Consider the following 19,175-nt stretch of genomic DNA (forward strand, 5'->3'; position numbering starts at 1 on the left):
AAACAAGGTATTAACAATATTCTGATTCAATTTTCTTATGTTGCACGGGCACTCTTCTTTATTAGTCTTTTTGTGTTTTGTGTTTTGTGTTCCATGTGGTTTCCAATACTATTTTCTAGCTAATTTTTCCCAATATCTGTTTTTGTTTTCATTTCCTGATTATCAATTTTGTTTTGCTTAGGGTGGGCGAGTTAGGAATGAAATCAATTCTTGGGCGAGAGAAGCATTGAAAGGGCACATCGATGAACTTCTCCCATGTGTTTTCTTTGATAAAGATGAGATTAGTGTTGTACTTGCAAATGCAGTCTACTTAAAAGGATTATGGGTTGGAGGATTTAATGCCTCAAATACTAAAGATGAAGATTTTCATCTCCTTAATGGAGAAACGGTTAGAGTTTCATTCATGAAGAGATCAGATGATTATTACTTTTATGGATCGTTTGAGGGTTTCAAGCTACTCAAAATTCCATACATAATTAGCCAATTAGTCCGTAAAATTTATGCAATGTATATCTTTCTTCCTGGCAAAACGATGGACTACAAGAACTAGTAGAAAAGTTGTATGTGGATCCAAGATTTTTTCGTGATAATCGTAAGCTTAACGCAGTCAATCTTAGAGAATTGTGGTTCCCAAAGTTCAAATATGAATATGCTTTTTGTGAGAGCATGAAAGAATTGGGGTTTGTGACAATATTATATAGTCGCATTTGTCAAAACCTATTAGCAACGGAGTTTTATGTGACAACCCTCATGATAACTACTCATTGTCACATAAATTTTTATGTGACAATATTTTAAGGTTATGCGACAACAATTATCGTCACAAAAAGTCTAATTTCTTGTAGTGTACCTACTTTCAATATAAAGAATCTCTTTTTTTTCTAAGATAAACCGACTGAATTTATTAATAGCTACCCGAGACATCCCATAATAGGCTGTCTCGAATAATTACAGAAAAAGAATAATGAATGAGTATTAGTACATTTAAAAAAATTACTATATATACAGTAAAAAAACAAGTTGGGCACCTTTTGGCTCAGGCCTTAGACAATCGCACTCATGACATATGCTCAGAGTCAGTCCATAAATGTTTGGGCTGAATTATTGTCCTACTAGAATATAATTTTCATTTTGAATTTGTAAAAATACTCAGTATAAAAAATTTAATCCGTACAAGTTGTTATGTAATTAACTCAACATGTTATATTATAAAAAAATTATTTTTTATTAAATCACGTCATAAAACTCAAATACCGAGCCTAACCCATATAAGACTACAAAAAATGCATATATTATTTTTAAGGATAAGAAATGGTTTGCGGTGGTCCATAAATATTCAGATCTTCTTATAAATTATTGTACTACTAGATTATAATTTTCATTTTGATTTTGTTAAAATACTCACCATAAAAAATTTGATCGATACATGTTATTATGTAATTAACTCAATAGTATAAGTAAGTTAGTAAAAATTAATTGTGTTCTATAATATATTGTAACAAGTAAATCAATATATATTAGTTATTTTAGATTGAATATATATTAAAATTTTAGTTTAAGGAAATATTAAGATTATAAAAAAATAATTATTAAAATTATATAATAATAATAATAATAATAATAACAAAACATATATTGAAAAATGAAGAGAAACGAACTTTATATAATAGTAATAAGAAAGAAAATCAAGAATACAAGAAAATAAGAATCAAAATATATACAAATCTAAGAATTAAACCCTCAACCTATCAAACAACTCTACTATACCTTTACCTTTAGGCTACCACTACATTTTGTTATAAATCCAAGTGTACATAATTTTTAACCAAGCAATCTTAATAATTATAAAATTTGAAAGAAATTCTGATCGCATGCCCTGTAAATCAGAGGCCCTAGGCGGCCGCCTGTGCCGGATGCCCCTAGAGCCGACCCTGGGTATTTCTCATCTAAATGCTCAGTCTTCCCTTTTAATGGAACTTGCCTCCACCGGAGATACCGGCGGCAGCGGACCGATGATATGCTTGGTTAATGGCATATGGGCAGATCTGCTTTTCCCTTTGAAGCATTCTTTCAAACAGTTGGCAGAAGATGTTTACAAGGCCAAAGCCGAATCTGCTGATTTTCTAAACAAGGTATTAACAATATTCTGATTCAATTTTCTTATGTTGCACGAACACTCTTCTTTATTAGTCTTTTTGTGTTTTGTGTTCCATGTGGTTTCCAATACTGTTTTCTAGCTATTTTTTTCCCAATATCTGTTTTTGTTTTCATTTCCTGATTATCAATTTTGTTTTGCTTAGGGTGGGCGAGTTAGGAATGAAATCAATTCTTGGGCGAGAGAAGCATTGAAAGGGCACGTCGATGAACTTCTCCCATATGGTTTCTTTGATAAAGCTGAGATTAGTGTTGTACTTGCAAATGCAGTCTACTTGAAAGGATTATGGGTTGGAGGATTTGATGCCTCAAATACTAAAGATGAAGATTTTCATCTCCTTAATGAAGAAACGGTTAGAGTTCCATTCATGAAGAGATTAGATGATTATTACTTTTATGGATCGTTTGAGGGTAGCTACTCAAAATTCCATACAAAATTAGCCAATTAGTCCGTAAAAGATACGCAATGTATATCTTTCTTCCCGACAAGAACGATGGACTACACGAATTAGTTGAAAGTTGTACGTGGATCCAAGATTTTTTCGTGATAATCGTAAGCTTAAAGCAGTTAATCTTAGAGAACTGTGGTTGCTAAAGTTCAAATATGAATATGCTTTTGTGAGAGCATGAAAGAATTGGGGTTGGCTTTTCCTTTTGATGATGAGAAAGCTGAGATTAAAGAGATGGTTGAAACTTTAGATTTGGAGGTAGGCAATGTGTCAAAAGTAATTCGGAAATCTTATATTGAAGTAAACGAGGGAGGCACAATTGCAACTGTTGTCGATGCACTTAGATTAACTGCAGGATTCTCAAGGGATTATTTCACGAATTTTCAACCAAGTTTTGTTGCAGATCATCTGTTCTTGTTTATGATCAAAGAAGACATTTCTGGGGTTGTTATTTCTGTTGGAGATACTCTCAATCTTCTTTCATAGGAATCATGGTACCCTAATTTGATACGTTTTTTTTTTACTATTTAATGCTTTTGTTTGGTTGTAGAGATTATGATTATTTTATTTTTGACAAAGTAACTATTACTTTGTCAAATTTTACCGTTGGATGATGGGTGTAAAATTAATCCAATGGTAAAAAAGGAAAAAGTAATGGTTATTGTGTCAAAAACAAAGTAACCATAGAAGACACTATAGTTTGATACTCTCTCCGTTTTTTTATTATATGTTGTTTTGTATTATCAATGCATTTTTAGTAATATTTTCTCAAATTTGCACTTATTTATGGTAAAAGAGAGAAATTTAATATTAATACAAATAATCCTAATTACACTATAAATATTAAAAAGAGCGAGAACTTTTGCATAGAAACTAGAAATTTAGGAGAGATATTTTAAAGGTAAATTAGTCATTTTAATAGTCCTATTAATGTTTGTATTGGTCTTGACAAAAAAAAAACCTTAAACGACATGTAAAAAAAGGGGATGAGATTTTCTTTTTGTTTGTTTAAAGAGTATAAATGTTGTCTAATATTATAGACGACTTTTGGCTATTCAAATTGAAGACCATTTTTTAAGAGATTTATCTTTTTTATCATTATATCTATAAATTGCTTGCATTCATGCGAAGATACAAAATAAAATCACAAATATATATATTGCTGTGGCCAACAGAACCTGCTGTAGAAGAAAGTGTTATGGGAAAAAGTTGACGAGTTTTTAGTAAAAATACAATAAAAACTCTAGAAGTCAAGAAATAAAAAAATAAAAAATATAATATTAAGTTATAATGAAAGTTATGACTATTTTTGTCCAAAAGATATTATCAACTTTTGTAACTATTTTTTGTCCAAAAGAAATTAAATTATAGTTTATCATTTACCATTTCTTTGCCTCTAACCAACATAAATTTGATGCTATAATAAGTCATATAATAAGCTCTCACTCGTTAAATCTTCCATTGGCTGGAAATGCTCGAAGCTTTCCTTAAATTGAAAGAAAGAATTGAGATGAGATGAACATGTTCTTTTTAACAGAAAATTATTAAAAAAAAAACTTAGAACATTTTTGTAATAATTATTTTGACATTATTTTCTACTTGTTTGTACGTTTTTAAAGAATATAAGTTACAAATATACCTATTTTTTCTATTAAATGATTTTATATTATTTTAGAAGATAATACAATATATTTTCAATTGCATTTACATAATAATTTATATTAACAAATAAAAAAATACAATAATACAAATTTGATTAATTTTTCAATAATCCACAATGATTCCTCAGGGATACTGTCCGCTCGACTAGCGCCTAACGTTTTTTAGAACATTAATAACATTAGAAGCTAGCGTTCATAAACTCTTTGAAGTCTGATTCCACAAACACGTTCACTAAAAAAATCATTTTGTAGCAAATCATTTATTAAAAAAAAAGCTTAACACACAAGAATATATCATATCATATATGGTATAGCCTACAAATTGGGAGAATTTGTATCTATTCATCTCGTATTTTATCATACACGTTTAGCTATTTACATATTTGATGATATATATAATATATAGAATATGTACATATTCTTTTGTGGAACATTATTTTTTATAGAATATATTATTTCTCTATAGACTTCTTTAGATATTGTAACTTTTTTTAATTCTATAGAATTATATTTTCTATATTTTATATATATATATATATATATATATATATATATATATATATATATAGAGGAGAGATCAGGTGTGACACATTCCTTATGGTGTGACAAGGCTTATTGTGTGACAACAGTGACTTTTTAGTAATTGTGTAAAAAATGGAGGGCTATATTTGTAATTTTACGCGCTTAGTATAAATAGTTATTAAGTTAGGGGTATATTTGTAATCTCCTATATTTCTGTCATTTTTTCTTCTCCGGTGATTCTCTGATATTTCTTTCGTTCTTTCCGGTTGCGCCGTTTCATTTCTGATCGTGTTTTTGTTGAGTTTTTGGTTGGATTTCTTTGTTTCGTCTCGCATTTTGTGTTTGTTGGAAGATATCGGTGAGTTCCTGTATGTTTTTATGTTTGTTTTGTTTGTTTTTATGTTTTTATGTTTGTTCATTTGCCTTCGTTTTTTTTGTTGAATATTTATGGCTCTGATTTCCTATATTTTTTTCTTTATCAGTAGGTTCGGCTCTCTGTTTGTGTGTTTTTGAAGTTATCGGTGAGTTTCTCTGTGTTTTCTTTGTTCATTTTAGATTTTTGTGTTATGCATGTTCTTCGTTTTTTTGTTTATATGTCTTGTTTAGGTTTTGTATTTTGTTTTTGTTTTGTTTGTTGTTTTTTAGGGTTTCAACGGCATTTTATTGTGTTTTTTCATTCTTTGCGTCTATCATTTGTTAGTTTTGTGACTTGTATATGTGTTTTTTTTGTTGTTTTTCAGTATATATCAGAATGTCAAAAGCTACTTCTAGTAGGGAAGATAGTTTGCCTGAGCATGTTATTGATCATGCGTTGCTTCGTGCTATAAACTCTGATTATATGGAGGTTGATGACGACAGGTACTATTTTATGTTTTTATGGAACAATATATGCATTCTTTATGAACAATATATGTATTCGTTTGGAACAATGTATGTTTTTGTATGGAACTATATATGTATTCGTTTCGAACAATATATGTATTCGTTTCGAACATTTTATAAGTTCGTTTGTAACTATATATGTATTTTTTTGATCTAGTATTGTTGTTAATTTTGTTATTTTTTATGCTTCAAGGGTTTCTGAAAAGAATGGTGAAGAAGGAAGTAAACAGGGATTTTTGAAGAAATCTCATGCTTTGAAAAAAAAAGTCATCAAATATTGGTGTTCCTGTTGATGAAAGTTCTTCTGATGCTCTGAAGGATGTAGAAAGTTGTTCTGATGCTGATGAAAGTTCTTTCGAAGATCGTGATAATCTGAATGATCCTGATTTTGTTATTAGTGCGAGTACACCATCTGAAGAACAAGCACATGATGAATATGTTGTTTCTGGTTGTGTTGGAAAGAAAAGAAAAGTTGGAGTTAATTTGAAGGGAGATGGTTCTTCTAGGTTGAAGATGAAGAAGGTTGAGGTTGTGAAAGTATCTGGTCGTTCTAGATTGAAAAGGAATAAAGTTGAGGTTGTGAAAGGAGTTGGTTCTCCTAGATCTGTGAACCGTGATTGTGGAAGAAGGATAGTTGCTATTCTGTTATGGAGCAAGATTTTTCTGGTGTAGTATTGAATCAGAGGGTGCGTCCAACAGCATTTATTAAGTTTGTTAAAACTATGCCAGAGACACACAAAGCTGCCATTAGGAAGATAGGGTTTGGTGGGTTTTTGTGTCTGGATATTGGGAAGCTTAATGGAATTTTTTGTGGCAAGGTTGTGGATTCTGTTGATCCTGACAGATGCTGTTTTATTCTTCCTGGTAATGACCGGATTGATTTGAGTGAAGAGGATTTCCATTGTGTTTATGGCCTGCCATGTGGAGGAAAGGAAATTAAGGAAGCGGATAGTAACAGTGGGGATAGTTGGTGTAATTTTTTAAACACTTGGAGGAAGTCTTTTGGTTTAAGTAGTGGCAGTCCTAAGGATAAAGATGTTCTTTGTAGGCCGAAAAATCTGTTGGAAGTGGATGTTTGTGATGAGTTCATTTGGAACTTCATTGTTATTGTTGTTAATTCTTGCATTCGTTCAAACAAGAATAGGGCGTTGTACAATAAGTTTTTATTCAGTTGCATGAATGTGAATAAAATTTCGAAGTTAGATTGGTGCCGGTTTAGTTTTAAGCATCTTATAGATTCTGTTCGTTCTTTCAAGAACGATTCTAAACCATATTTTTTCACAGGCCCTCTTCCATTTATACTGGTAATTGTTTTAATATGTTGGAATTTATTTTGAATAATTTATGTATTTGCTTATACTTTGTTTTTCTCATTTTTTTTATTGTAGATATGTTATTTTGATCGTTTGCAACGTGGGGTTGATTTGAGGCCACGTTCCTTTCCATTAACTTCTGTGTGGAATAATGTTCTAATCTCTGAAAGAACTAAGTTGGAAAAAGCCAGTGGTTTTGGCAAGGGAATTGTGTTGAAGAGATTAGTGAAATCCGAAGCAGAGGTAGAATGTGAAGGGCCTAATGTTGAAGGTAAGAAGAAGAAGAAGAAGAGAAGAAGAAGAGAGAAGAAGAGAAGAAGAAGAAGCATGTAGAAGAAAGAGAAGAAGAAGATACTCAAGAAGGAGTTTCTGGCTGTCCCAGTCACTTCATGGTATGTATCTGTGTTTTTCTTTTATATAGAAGTTTGTGTTTCGTTTTGATAAATTAGTAAATAGTGTTTTTATAAATGCAGGAATTCACTGTCAGGTTTAAATCAATGGCTAGAAAGTTAGCTAATGCTGTAACTGAGATGTATATGTTGGTGGATGAAGCTGAAAATATGTTTGATGAGAATGACTTACCTGTACGGATGAATACATTTGTTGAAATTTTTTTTACTAAGTACAGAGTTAGTAAGGAAGAGAGGATGAGCCAGCGTTCTGAGCGAATGCCAGCAAGTGAGCATTCGGGAAGATTATCTAATGAATCTGATGAGGATAATGAATTTTTTAATTTGCCTGGCTTTTGGGACGAATGTAATGCTGTTAATGAAGAATATAACAAGCAGGTACAGAGAAAGATAGCTGAAGGTTTAGAAAAAGAGAGAGGAGGAGCGGAGAAGGAGAAGAATAAGAAGAAGAAGAGAGGAGTAGTGAGGAAAGTTAGAGGGAAAGTAGGGTCATCTGAAGGTCTGAGGTTGAGAATAAAGATGAATTCTGCTCCTCAATTTGAGTTGTTAAGCCAGTCTGTAGCTGATCAATCTGTTTCATCTGAAATGTAATTTATTTATGTTTGAATAATTCCTGTTTTTTGTTTTGGAACATGTCATTTAATATTTGTGGCTTAATTGATGTTTTTTTTTTGTTTGTAGGGCTGCTGATATAGTTTCTGGGGCTGGTCCTTTAGTTTGTGTAAATCAAGATGAAGGGGATGAGTTTGTTGATCCTGCTGATGAAATTGTGTAAGTTATTATTTTATTGAACAAATGGTTCCGTTTTTTGGAACCTTTCTTGTTTATGTGTGGAACATTTTTTTTTTGTTATATATTTGAGTTGTTTTATATTTTCACCACTGATATCGATGATGCGATTGAGTCAGAGACGTCTGATTCTGATTCTGATGATGATATAGACTTGGAGTGTTTGCCTGAAAATGTTCCAGATGAATTTGCCGATATGTGTAGATGGGCTAACAATTATTTATGTAATGGGAGGACAGTTTTTACCACGTTTGAAGATTACATTTTTGGTCATCCGGTGAAAGCAGTTATATTGAGGAAGGATATTCGTGAATTGGCTGATCTAGCTCCAATAGGCTGTGGCCCAATTTTGTATTACATGAGGTATTTTTTTTATCTATAATTGCATGTTTGTATTAGTGGTTATATTGTTTTATTTTTTTGAATGGCATGTTTACTGTATATGTTTCGTGTGTGTTTTCTACAGGCACCTTTATGATGTGATTGTGAATAATGATAGATTGGATACCACCTTCTCCCTTGTTGATCCAAACATAACTAATCATATTGAAAGAGTTCATAAGATTGGGGAGAAGATCAAGTTTTTGACTGAGAGATATGAACAGTCCGGCAACAAATGTTTGTATCTGATACCGCGAAACAAAGAGTATGCATTATTTGTCTATACTGATGATTTTTTTTGTTTAATAATGTATTATAGTTTTACTAATGTGTTTGTTTTCTTCAGTTATCATTGGACTTTGACTGTCGTTGATCTTGAGCGGAAACGTGTTTTTCTTTTGGATCCATTGAAAACTCGTTTGGGTTTGGAAAATGATCAATGGAGATATGTTGTTGATGAGTATGTTTAATAATCAAATGCTCTTTTATAATGTATTTTATTTATTGAATGCAATAGTTTGACATATATATGAATTTGTTTTGCAGATCTATTATTTCTTTTTATCATGAGAAGGTTTTGGTAAAATGGATTTGCCCTGTGGTACGTGTTTAATTTGTATGTATATTTGTGTATTTTTTTTTATTTTTTTTTATTGTTTTTAAGTTGTTTGTGTTTTATTTTGCAGAATATTCCATCTCAGAAAGATACAAAAAGCTGTGGGTATTATGTAATGAAGTATATGGATGATATAGTGTTTGAGCATGTGTTGAAAATTGACAATATTGTAAGTGTTTATTCTTTGAACAATTAGTGTTTTTTCTTTGAACAATTGGTGTTTATTTTTGGAACAATGAGTTTTAATATATGACATTTTGAAGTTATAGTTTTGATGCATTATTTTAATTGTGATATGTTTTTTAGTGGGATAAGTATGCTAGGAGGTCATCTTACGGTGTAGATGTGATGAATGAATTACGTCGAGATTTGGGAGATATTATTTTGAGATATGGTCTTGATAATGAAAATGGTGGAGGAGGTCGTGTAAGGAGGATTGTTAAGGAATCTAAGTACCTCCGTTCTCCTTTTATTTCTCGGCATCCAAAGTTGCTGGATAACATGGATAGTCGTAAAAGGAGGATTGTTGAATTTGCACTGAGTCCTGTTTTAAGCAGGTAAGTTGAAGTTATGTTTGTTATATAAATTTATATGTTATTTTGACATATACTGATAGTTTTTTTCCTTGTTTTGAAGTGATGTATTTTTCAGTGATGGACAAACCTTTATTGATAAACGGGAGATTTTATCAATGTCTGGTCATGATCATATTGTCAATAATATTGCGGATGCTTGGAGTTCAATTTTGAACACTGAAGAATTGAAGAAATATAATGGAAAACCGAAAAGATTTTTTTTCAGTACATATCCTTTTGTATGTTTTCTAACTTTGTAATTTTGTTTTTTGTTTTCATTCTGTTAATAATTGTTTTGCTAAATGTTGTTTTGATTATTTTGTAGACTCTTCTGTTTTCTGGAGCTAGTAGATCAAGAGAATATAATTTTAAGGAAAGGCTTCAGAATGAACTTTCTTTTTTCAAATTTAAAAACTTGGCTGATGTTGAATTGGTAAGTTTTATGGTGGAACAGCAGCTGTTGAATACTGTTAAATGTATTGAGATACTAATGTTTTTTTGTGTTTATTAGGTGTTTTTCCCTGTTATTTCTCATGGACATTTTTATCTGATTGTTGTCAACAATCTTTCAAAGTCTGTTGAAATATTGGATAATATCACACTCCCTCGAAAAATCAGTCGTGCTGATAAGTATGATGATTGTCCAGAACAATTGGTATGTTGTAACTTGATTTATTTCATTCTTTGTTTTTTTTTTTGTATATGTGATAACATATTTTCTGATTTGTTTGTTGTAGTTAAAATCCTATGCTCATTTTGTTTTAAAAAATGATGCTTCTTCCTTAAAACAAATGTGTGCATACAAAGTGCAAATCCTGAGGATGAAGTGGAGAAGCAATAATAACCACAATGATTGTGGTATTTTTCTTTTGAAGCATATGGAAACATACATTGGTCAGAGTGTGAAGGAGTGGAATATTGGATTGACAAAAAATTCTAAGGTATATCTTGTAAATTCTTTATGTAACAGTTTGTATTATTATTATTCTATTTTATTATATCATTTTTTTTGCTGGGAAAAGACTTTAGAAAGCTTAGAATTTTTTTTATTGCTGGAGCATTCTTTTGAATCCAATAAATCAACTTATTGAAGAAATTGATGAGAAGTCAAAAAAATGGGTTGTTGGAGCTGGATTAAATTTAGAATAGCATATTTTTTATGTTAAATTTGTAAATATATTTTAGAATTTGTAAATATACTTTAGAATTTGTATATAAAATTTTATATTTAAAAAGGTTTTTCAAATTATGTTTGTTTATTCTTAACAGATGTCAATTTACTCAATATTTAGCATATACAATTCATTTGGAACAGACGTTACATTTATTTTGAACAAATGGAATATTAATTCGGAACAAACTATATAATTACATTGAACAAGTCGTAAAATTTTGTAGAATTTATCCATAGCCTTTTTTCAATACTCACAACCACTTAATGGTACATTAAGTTGGAACAAATGTTATAGTTATATTAAACAATTTGTACAATTTATGTATACTTTTGGATCAATATAAGAGCATATCCAATGGTTCATACTCACAACCACTTTATATATATCATCCATTTAATAAAACATCATTTGATTAAACAAATTGTGTTGGAACATAGTACTAATTATATTTGAATAGTAAATGATTTTAGATCACATTATAGTAAATAAAAAGAATGTAAATATTTTTGATTGATCAACGTAATATTTATTCCGGAACAACATATGTAATCGGATTGAACAATACAGTTCATGGAATGGAACAAATGATTCATTATTTCGGAACAAATGATATAGTTACATGGAACAAGTGGTACAATTTGATAGAATTCAGTATACAGCATTTTTCAATACTCACAACCACTTAATTGTACATTAAGTTGGAACAAATGATATAGTTATATTAAAGAATTTGTACAATTTATGTATACGTTTGGATCAATATAAGAGCATATCTAATGGTTCACACTCACAACCACCTTATATACATTAGTCATTTAATAAACATCATTTTATTAAACAAATTGAGTTGGAACATAGTTCTAATTATGTTGTAATGGGAAATGAGTTTAGATCACATTAGAGGAAATAAAATGAATGTAACTATTCTGATGGAACAATGTAATATTTATTCCGGAACAACATATGTATTCGGATTGAACAATACAGTTCATGGAATGGAACATAGTACGTATACCGTTGGAAGAATATAAGAGTATATCCAATTGATCATTAAGTTTGCTTTTGAGGATTCACCCTATAAAATAGAAAATGAAATGATATAGTTACATTTTTTTCAGTAATAAGGGATCAATAACTAATCATTGTTTGTTTGAATATAATTAATACATGGTATATGTTTCATTAAAGTTTTAATTGTTAATAAAATGAATACAGATTTATTTTAATCTGATTTTAATTTATACCCTTTGCAATAATAAATAAATGAGGAAATACTTATTGATTCTGATACGAATAGTTTAAGAGACTGATTTACATATTTATATAGGAAATAATACCAATAGTTTAAGAGACTGATTCGCAGTTTTAATTTAGTTTGTATTTAATAAATATATTCATGTACGTAATATTCTTAATACTGTTGAAATTCCCAATATACATTTATTTTGAATGAAAAGTCGTGTTTCATTGGAGGAAAAGTAGAATTTGAAGAGTCTAAATTATTAAAAGCTTCTGAGTTTCCCAATAGATAATCATTTGAATGAAAGAAAGCGTGTTTGATAGTATGAAGTTGAAGAGACTAAATAAAATTCTATAAATAGTATTACTCTCTTTATTGATCGTATTTTTTTAGTAGAAGTTGAATTGGAGCAAAGATGTCAGGAAGCAGTTCGAGTTCGTCTAAGAGAACGAGGTCTTCTTCTCCTATTGAACCTTTAGTACGTAATGAACGGAGTGAAATTCCTGATGAGCTCTTTAAAGTTATTGAAGATATGGAGGAAACTTTTATGGAAGGGGATATTGACGACATCATAAAGAAGCTGAAGGGCATGAAGGCTTTCATGTCTTTATTTTGTGACTCAATGATGTCTTTCATTGAGAAAGGAATGGAGGAGAAAGTGGAGTTGAAGGAGGAGCTGGAGGAAGCGAAGAAGAATCTGAAGGACCAGATTAAGAAATATAACAATGATGTTATGGGTCATGATAATGATTTTATTTAATGTTTTTTTTAAATTGTGAACAATTGTTTATATTTTTATGTTTTTTATGTTTATGTTTGTATGTTTTTTTTAATGATATATTTTTTTTGTTATGTTTTTTATACTGCTATATATTATTGATGTTCATATATTGTTAGTGTAAAGATATGTTGTTTGAAATTAACACACAAGTTCAGTACGTAAAGCAGGTAGTTATATTACTGATGAACTTTTTAAGGTCATTGTTGATATGGAGGAAACGTTTATGGAGGGGAATGTTGATTGCATCATGGTGAAGCTGAAGGGCATAAACGCTTTTATGTCTTTATTTTGTGTGTCCGTGATGTGTTTTATTCTGAAACGAGAGTAGAAGAAAGTGGATTTGAAGGAGAAGCTGAAGGAAGTGAAGAAGAATCTGAAATACAAGACTGAGCAATGTAACAATGATGTTTTAGGTCGCAATAATGATCTTATTTGATCTTTGTAAGAAATGTATTATCAAGACATATAATAACAAGTTGTTCCAAAAAAAAAATCACAGGTTTCAAAGTGAAGTCAAATAACAAAATATACTGTTAGAGTAAAGAAAGTTTAGATATAGGGATTTTACCTTATCTCTTTGCTTTTTCTGGGCAGTTTCTAATGTCATGGTTGCACAATTGGTGACATCCTTTGCACATGCTTTGTTTTTTCTGTGATTGTTCAATTGCTTTCTCTTTTTCTCCCTTCAATCTTTTCTCACTGTTTGTAAGCTGAATCCCAGTTCCTTTGTTTTTAGAAATTTTAGGTTCTTTGATTAGAACTTCAGAGGGCCGACTTGTTCCAACCAACATCTCTATGTCTTGAATTTTAGTAGAATTGTTGATGTTCTTTCTTTTCTTTGCTTCCAGCTCTGTCCTCAATGTTTGAATGTTTCTTGTGAGATTATTTAGGTCCTCTTCATCCCCTTCAGCCAAACACACAGTCATGTGAATCTCACTCCATAAGTTACTCAACATTATTTTCTTTCCCATTGTTCTAGCACATTCCTCTATAACATTATTTTGCAATGTTATCTCTGGTAATATTTTCCATCTGTTTAGCACATACTGGTCAGGAATTTTTTCCAGCATCATATCCTTCCATACGAGTACCATATGTCTACAGGGAATTCCTGCTCTATTGAACATCTTGCATAAACATGTTGTGTCACTGTTGTCTGTATTATAAACAACCTGATATGTTGTTTTTTTACCTTTTTCTCTTACAGTGATTCTGCATTTGTCAGTGTGTTTCTGTATATCATCAACGCCACATTTAAATGAAGCATCTATCACTTGTTTTTGAAATTCATAGAAGATTGTTCTTGTAAATACTTCTGATCCATGCTTTTCGATAGGAATTGGTGTTTGAGTCATAGGTATTGAGTGTTTAGAATCATTGTCATTTTTCCTTGTGCATGTCTTTGTGCTTCCATTGCACCCTCAAACCGGAGGAGGAATTCAATGAGAGTTAAATGACTTTTTGTGAAAGAAGTGAAGAAGTGATTTTCACTTTCTGACCTTGAGGTTGTTCTCATTAAGCCCGCTAGGAATGAGTCTCTGAAATAAGCAGGAATCCATGTTGATCTTATATCATACATGTGTTTCAGCCATCCATGTTCTTGTAAATTGAATTCCAAAATAATTTCCATCCATTTTTGTTCAAACTCTTCTGGTTCCAATTCTACACACCACACGCAAGAATTTATCTTTGTAATAAAATCTGTTTCTTGCATTATTTATCTTCCTGTATTTGTAAGAAAAGAGTTTAGAATACAATTAATGTATGCGTATTGAACAACACATATATCATTTTGGAACATTTTATGTATTCATATGGAACAACACATGTATTATGTTGGAACATTGTATTTATTGAATAGGACAATAGAAAATAAATAGTATAGAATTATTTTTCATACCTATTTTGTCTGACATCTTCTTCATAATGTGCCACATACAAAATCTGTGTTCTGTTTTTTTTAAAACATTTTTTATTGCAACTATCATTGCTGGATCTTGGTCTGTTATCAAGCAAGTCGGCTCATTGTTGTCCATTGCTTTCAGAAATGTTTTAAAAACCCACTCAAATGATGCAATATCTTCGTTAGCCACGAAACAAGATGCAAATGTAATACATTTTTTGTGGTTGTCAACCCCAGTAAATGGTCCAAATATCATATTATACCTGTTCATTGTAACATAAAAATAAGTTTTCTGTTTGAAGAACATGATACAATTTTTGTGTTTCAAAATCAGTATATTAATGGCAGAAAGCAATAATTTTATGCCAAAGATTATTATGTAGTACCTGTTTGTGCTATATGTTGTGTCAAATGAGACCATATCACCATAAAGAGCGTAGTTTTTGATACACACAGGATCTGCCCATAAAGCTCTACAGAGTCTGCCTTCTTGATCTACTTCAAATTCGAAAAATAATGCACTCCATAACTCCTTTTTTTCTGAAAATTATCTACAAACATTTGTGCATCTGAATCCTTAATATATGCTTTCAAGTCTCTCTGGAAGTTTTTAAAATCTATCTTCGATGCACCAATATTTTCATATCCTCCATAAAGTTCATTTGCTTGTCTATAAGTTCTTAGAGGACCAACATTCATCTGTTCAACCAAATCAGAATTTATTTATTTTTAGATGAAATGAGTAAAATTCTACAAGTAAACAGAATACTTTATTTATAATGCATAACTATTATGAAGAAGATTTTTTACCTTTGCATTATTAACTACCATCTTTTTCAGTAGAAGGTTCATGTTCCTGCCCTCTTTTTGATATTGTACACATCTTGGAGTGTATAGAAGATGATTATGTTCTTCTTTAAACTGTGTCACTTCATAGTTTCCATTGTCGGAAAGTTTGATAATCATTTTAGCACTGCATCCTACGCGACTGAGTGTCCTTTTTCTGGTTTTTATATCACTGGATGTTGCTTTTCTTTTGTGATATTTGTAACCTTCTTTATTGCATATAAAAAATTGTTCTTTTATAACACCTTGTTTCTTTCTTGAAGTTGATATCCTACTATTAAATCCAGCAGCACATGCATATGATTTGTAGAATTCTTGAGCTTTATTATAATTCTCAAATATCATTCCAAGAGCAGGTTTTAACTCATTTGAACAATTAGGAATCCATATTTTTGTTCCGTTAGGGCTGAGTCTTGTGATTACTTCTGGTGTGTAAGGTACAATTGCAGTAGAAGAGTAACTAGGCGAAAGCAAATCTACAAAACAGGTAAGAGAGTTGAGATTAGGACAAATATGTACTTTGAACAAATGGTACATTAGTTCGGAACAATTAGTATATCTAGTTTGAACAAATAATATATTAATATGGAACAAATGATATATTCACATGGAACAAGAATTACAATTTGTTAGAATTTACAGTACAGTTTTTGTTTGCTCATTAGTGTAAGAAAGCTATTATCAAGTCTGAGAATAAGTTTAGAACAACTATTATCAAGAAATCCATATATATCAGATAAATTTCAGATAAATCTATTATCAACAAATCCATATATATCAGATAAATGTAAAGTTTCAAATATAAGCAAAATACCTGGAGATGATGTTGTGGTCTGTGCCATATTGCACTGATTGTTGTCTTCAGATTCCATATTTTGTTGTTCGTATTCCATATTCAGATTGAATTACATGAATACAGATGAGAAATCAATCGATAATGTTGATGTCAAGAGAATCGATCAGTAATGTTGATAGTAGGAAATCGATCGATAATTCAACGGAGAAGAAAATCAGAGTTTAATCTCAGATTAGAAATCGATCGATGATTGTCAGAGAAGAAAATCGATCAAGAATGTTGAAGAATGAGTTTGATTCGCGCGTTTTTCGCGTGAAGAACAGAGGAGAATTGACGCATGTTTTTTGTTTGAATTTTATTGCCAAAACGACGTAGTTTTGTTGTGTCACACAATAAGCTTATTGTCACAACTTAAGCCCTTGTCACGCTGGATCTCACCCCTATATATATATATATATATATATATATATATATATATATATATATATATATATAATATTTCTTACTTTTTTATTTTTCCTTTTTTACTTTATAACTATAGGAGAATGACGGGAATTGAACCTACGCCTGATGGATTCACAATCCACTGTCTTGGTCGGCTTGGCTATATACTTCTCTGATACTGATGGGTGTTGAAACCACCAAAAATAAATATAACTTTACTTGACAGAAATATGGATTTGTAAAAAGGGTAAACAAAGGTCAAACCCTAGGGATTAATATTTGACGTTCTTTATTTCTTCTCTTAATTGATATTAAAATGAATATAGTGAAGTAACAATGGGGGGTTTTGAATTGGGTTGAAAGAAATCATGAAAATATTTGGTTAAATGAAACAATTGGATCTTAAAATAGAAATGAGATAATATTTGTGGAAACACCTAAATATGGATTTGTAAAAAGGGTAAGCAAAGGTCGAACCCTAGGGATTAATATTTGACGTTCTTTATTTCTTCTCTTAATTGATATTAAAATGAATATAGTGAAGTAACAATGGGGGGTTTTGAATTGGGTTGAAAGAAATCATGAAAATATTTGGTTAAATGAAACAATTGGATCTTAAAATAGAAATGAGATAATATTTGTGGAAACACCCAATCAAAGGTAATACCAGTTTAGAAGCTGTGTTTTTGTTAACCATCGACGGGAAAGAAATGGTTTATTATCTAAATCAATATTGAACATGTTATGGATATTAGCCAAGAGCTGTTAGTCCAATCCTTTCCGTAAGGATGAGTGAATCAAGTGTGGCAAGTAATTCATTCCTGGTTAACTAAACAATCTATCCTTAGCGGCTTAGATTTAATCTAATTAAAAGCATTATGATTTGGAATAACCATGTTTAGATCCATTAATCTACTCATGAGACTAATGTAGATCTAATCATGTTGCCAATTTCTACTTGTAACCAATACGAATGAACAATTACGGATTCAATAATATTGGTTTAGTAAATTGCGCCTGAATCTAAAGCATTAACTGGCTGAGATTAACCCCCTAATTCATCGACAATGAGAATTGATTTTCTCTGAAGCTTTAATGGCACTATGAACAATAAAAGTAAATTAATGATAAACCTAGAAAGGCAACAACAATCTCATAACAATAAGAAACCTGAACTTGATATTAACCTTTAACTGAGAAATGAGTTTAGCTACCCATAGCCATGAAGAACAAAATACTTCTCCAAATCAGAAAAAGGGGGAAAATCTAAAAACTATCTGAGTAAAATCGAAGAAGAAGAAAAAGTATATTCAATGAGGGAACATTCCTCCCTATTTATTGACTTATCTCAATCTTCTCACGAGATCTATTTCAAAAAGAAAGTGAATAAAAGTAGCAACTGAACGTTTTTAATTTTGAATTTCGAATTGAGATATCCTCCTTGTGTTTGGACTTTTTGACTGAACGTGTGGACTGTCTTAAGGCTGCGCACGTGTTGTCCAGAATTTGGTCTTGGGCAAGACTAACTCTGGTTCCGATGTCAAGAACTGAATTTCGTGCTTAATTCTCCTGATAGGCAAAATGACTCTAATCCAGCAGTCGAAATGCTCATTTTCAACAATGTGTGCCTGAAATGTTAGGAAACACAAAAAGATGCAAAAACATGTTGAACCGGCCTATCCGATCCGGGTTTAATAACCTTGATAATAATAATACTTCTAGGGCTCGTTTGATTCGTGGAATAGATAAGGAATATAATAACTATTCCTAAAGAATAGATATTCCCACATTTGGTTAATTTTTTTTTTGATGGAATAGCCATTCCATGGAATTCCTATTCCTTAATTTCATGGAATAGCTATTCTTCGATTTTTCCAAGAAATAGATATTCCTAACATGTATTTTTGTAATTTAGAAAAGTATCCTCCATTAAATTCTCAATTTTCTCTCTAACCATTTTTTCAAATACTATAAATTTTGACGAATCCATAATTTATATCATAAAAACCTGAAAAATGGAAAAACGAGGAAAACATTAAAAAATGTAAAACACGAAAAATATGAAATAAGAAAAACATAAAAACGTTACAAAACATGAGAATATAAAAAAACCATGCAAAAACATGAAAACGTTAACAAACGCGAAAATTCAAAAAAAAACATACAAAACATGAACAACGCGAAAAAATGACAAAACACGAAATTTACAAAAACGTGAAAAAATACAAAAAATATGAA

At 30.7% G+C, this 19,175-nt stretch overlaps 1 protein-coding gene across 1 annotated transcript; it reads left to right on the forward strand.

Annotated features, from left to right (window-relative positions):
• Positions 1 to 8,217: 8,217 nt before the first annotated feature.
• On the forward strand, positions 8,218 to 12,927 carry LOC136227261 (uncharacterized). Its single transcript, XM_066015921.1, has 10 exons — positions 8,218 to 8,543; positions 8,647 to 8,826; positions 9,108 to 9,162; positions 9,248 to 9,346; positions 9,484 to 9,734; positions 9,814 to 9,991; positions 10,078 to 10,185; positions 10,264 to 10,407; positions 10,490 to 10,693; positions 12,583 to 12,927. Exons 1-10 carry the CDS (start codon positions 8,218 to 8,220, stop codon positions 12,925 to 12,927), a joined length of 1,890 nt encoding a protein of 629 aa, XP_065871993.1.
• The last annotated feature ends 6,248 nt before the right edge of the window (positions 12,928 to 19,175 follow it).

The sequence above is a fragment of the Euphorbia lathyris genome, chromosome 4 (assembly GCF_963576675.1).
Source record: "Euphorbia lathyris chromosome 4, ddEupLath1.1, whole genome shotgun sequence".
NCBI lineage: Eukaryota > Viridiplantae > Streptophyta > Magnoliopsida > Malpighiales > Euphorbiaceae > Euphorbia > Euphorbia lathyris.

Bases quoted from the DNA above. Each gene is read 5' to 3' on its own strand.
- LOC136227261 (XM_066015921.1), top strand. From the start codon at position 8,218: ATGTGTGGAACATTTTTTTTTTGTTATATATTTGAGTTGTTTTATATT. The intron at 8,544-8,646 runs GTATTTTTTTTA...TGTTTTCTACAG, and splicing joins CCAATTTTGTATTACATGAG to GCACCTTTATGATGTGATTG. The intron at 10,694-12,582 runs GTATATCTTGTA...ATTGGAGCAAAG, and splicing joins GATTGACAAAAAATTCTAAG to ATGTCAGGAAGCAGTTCGAG.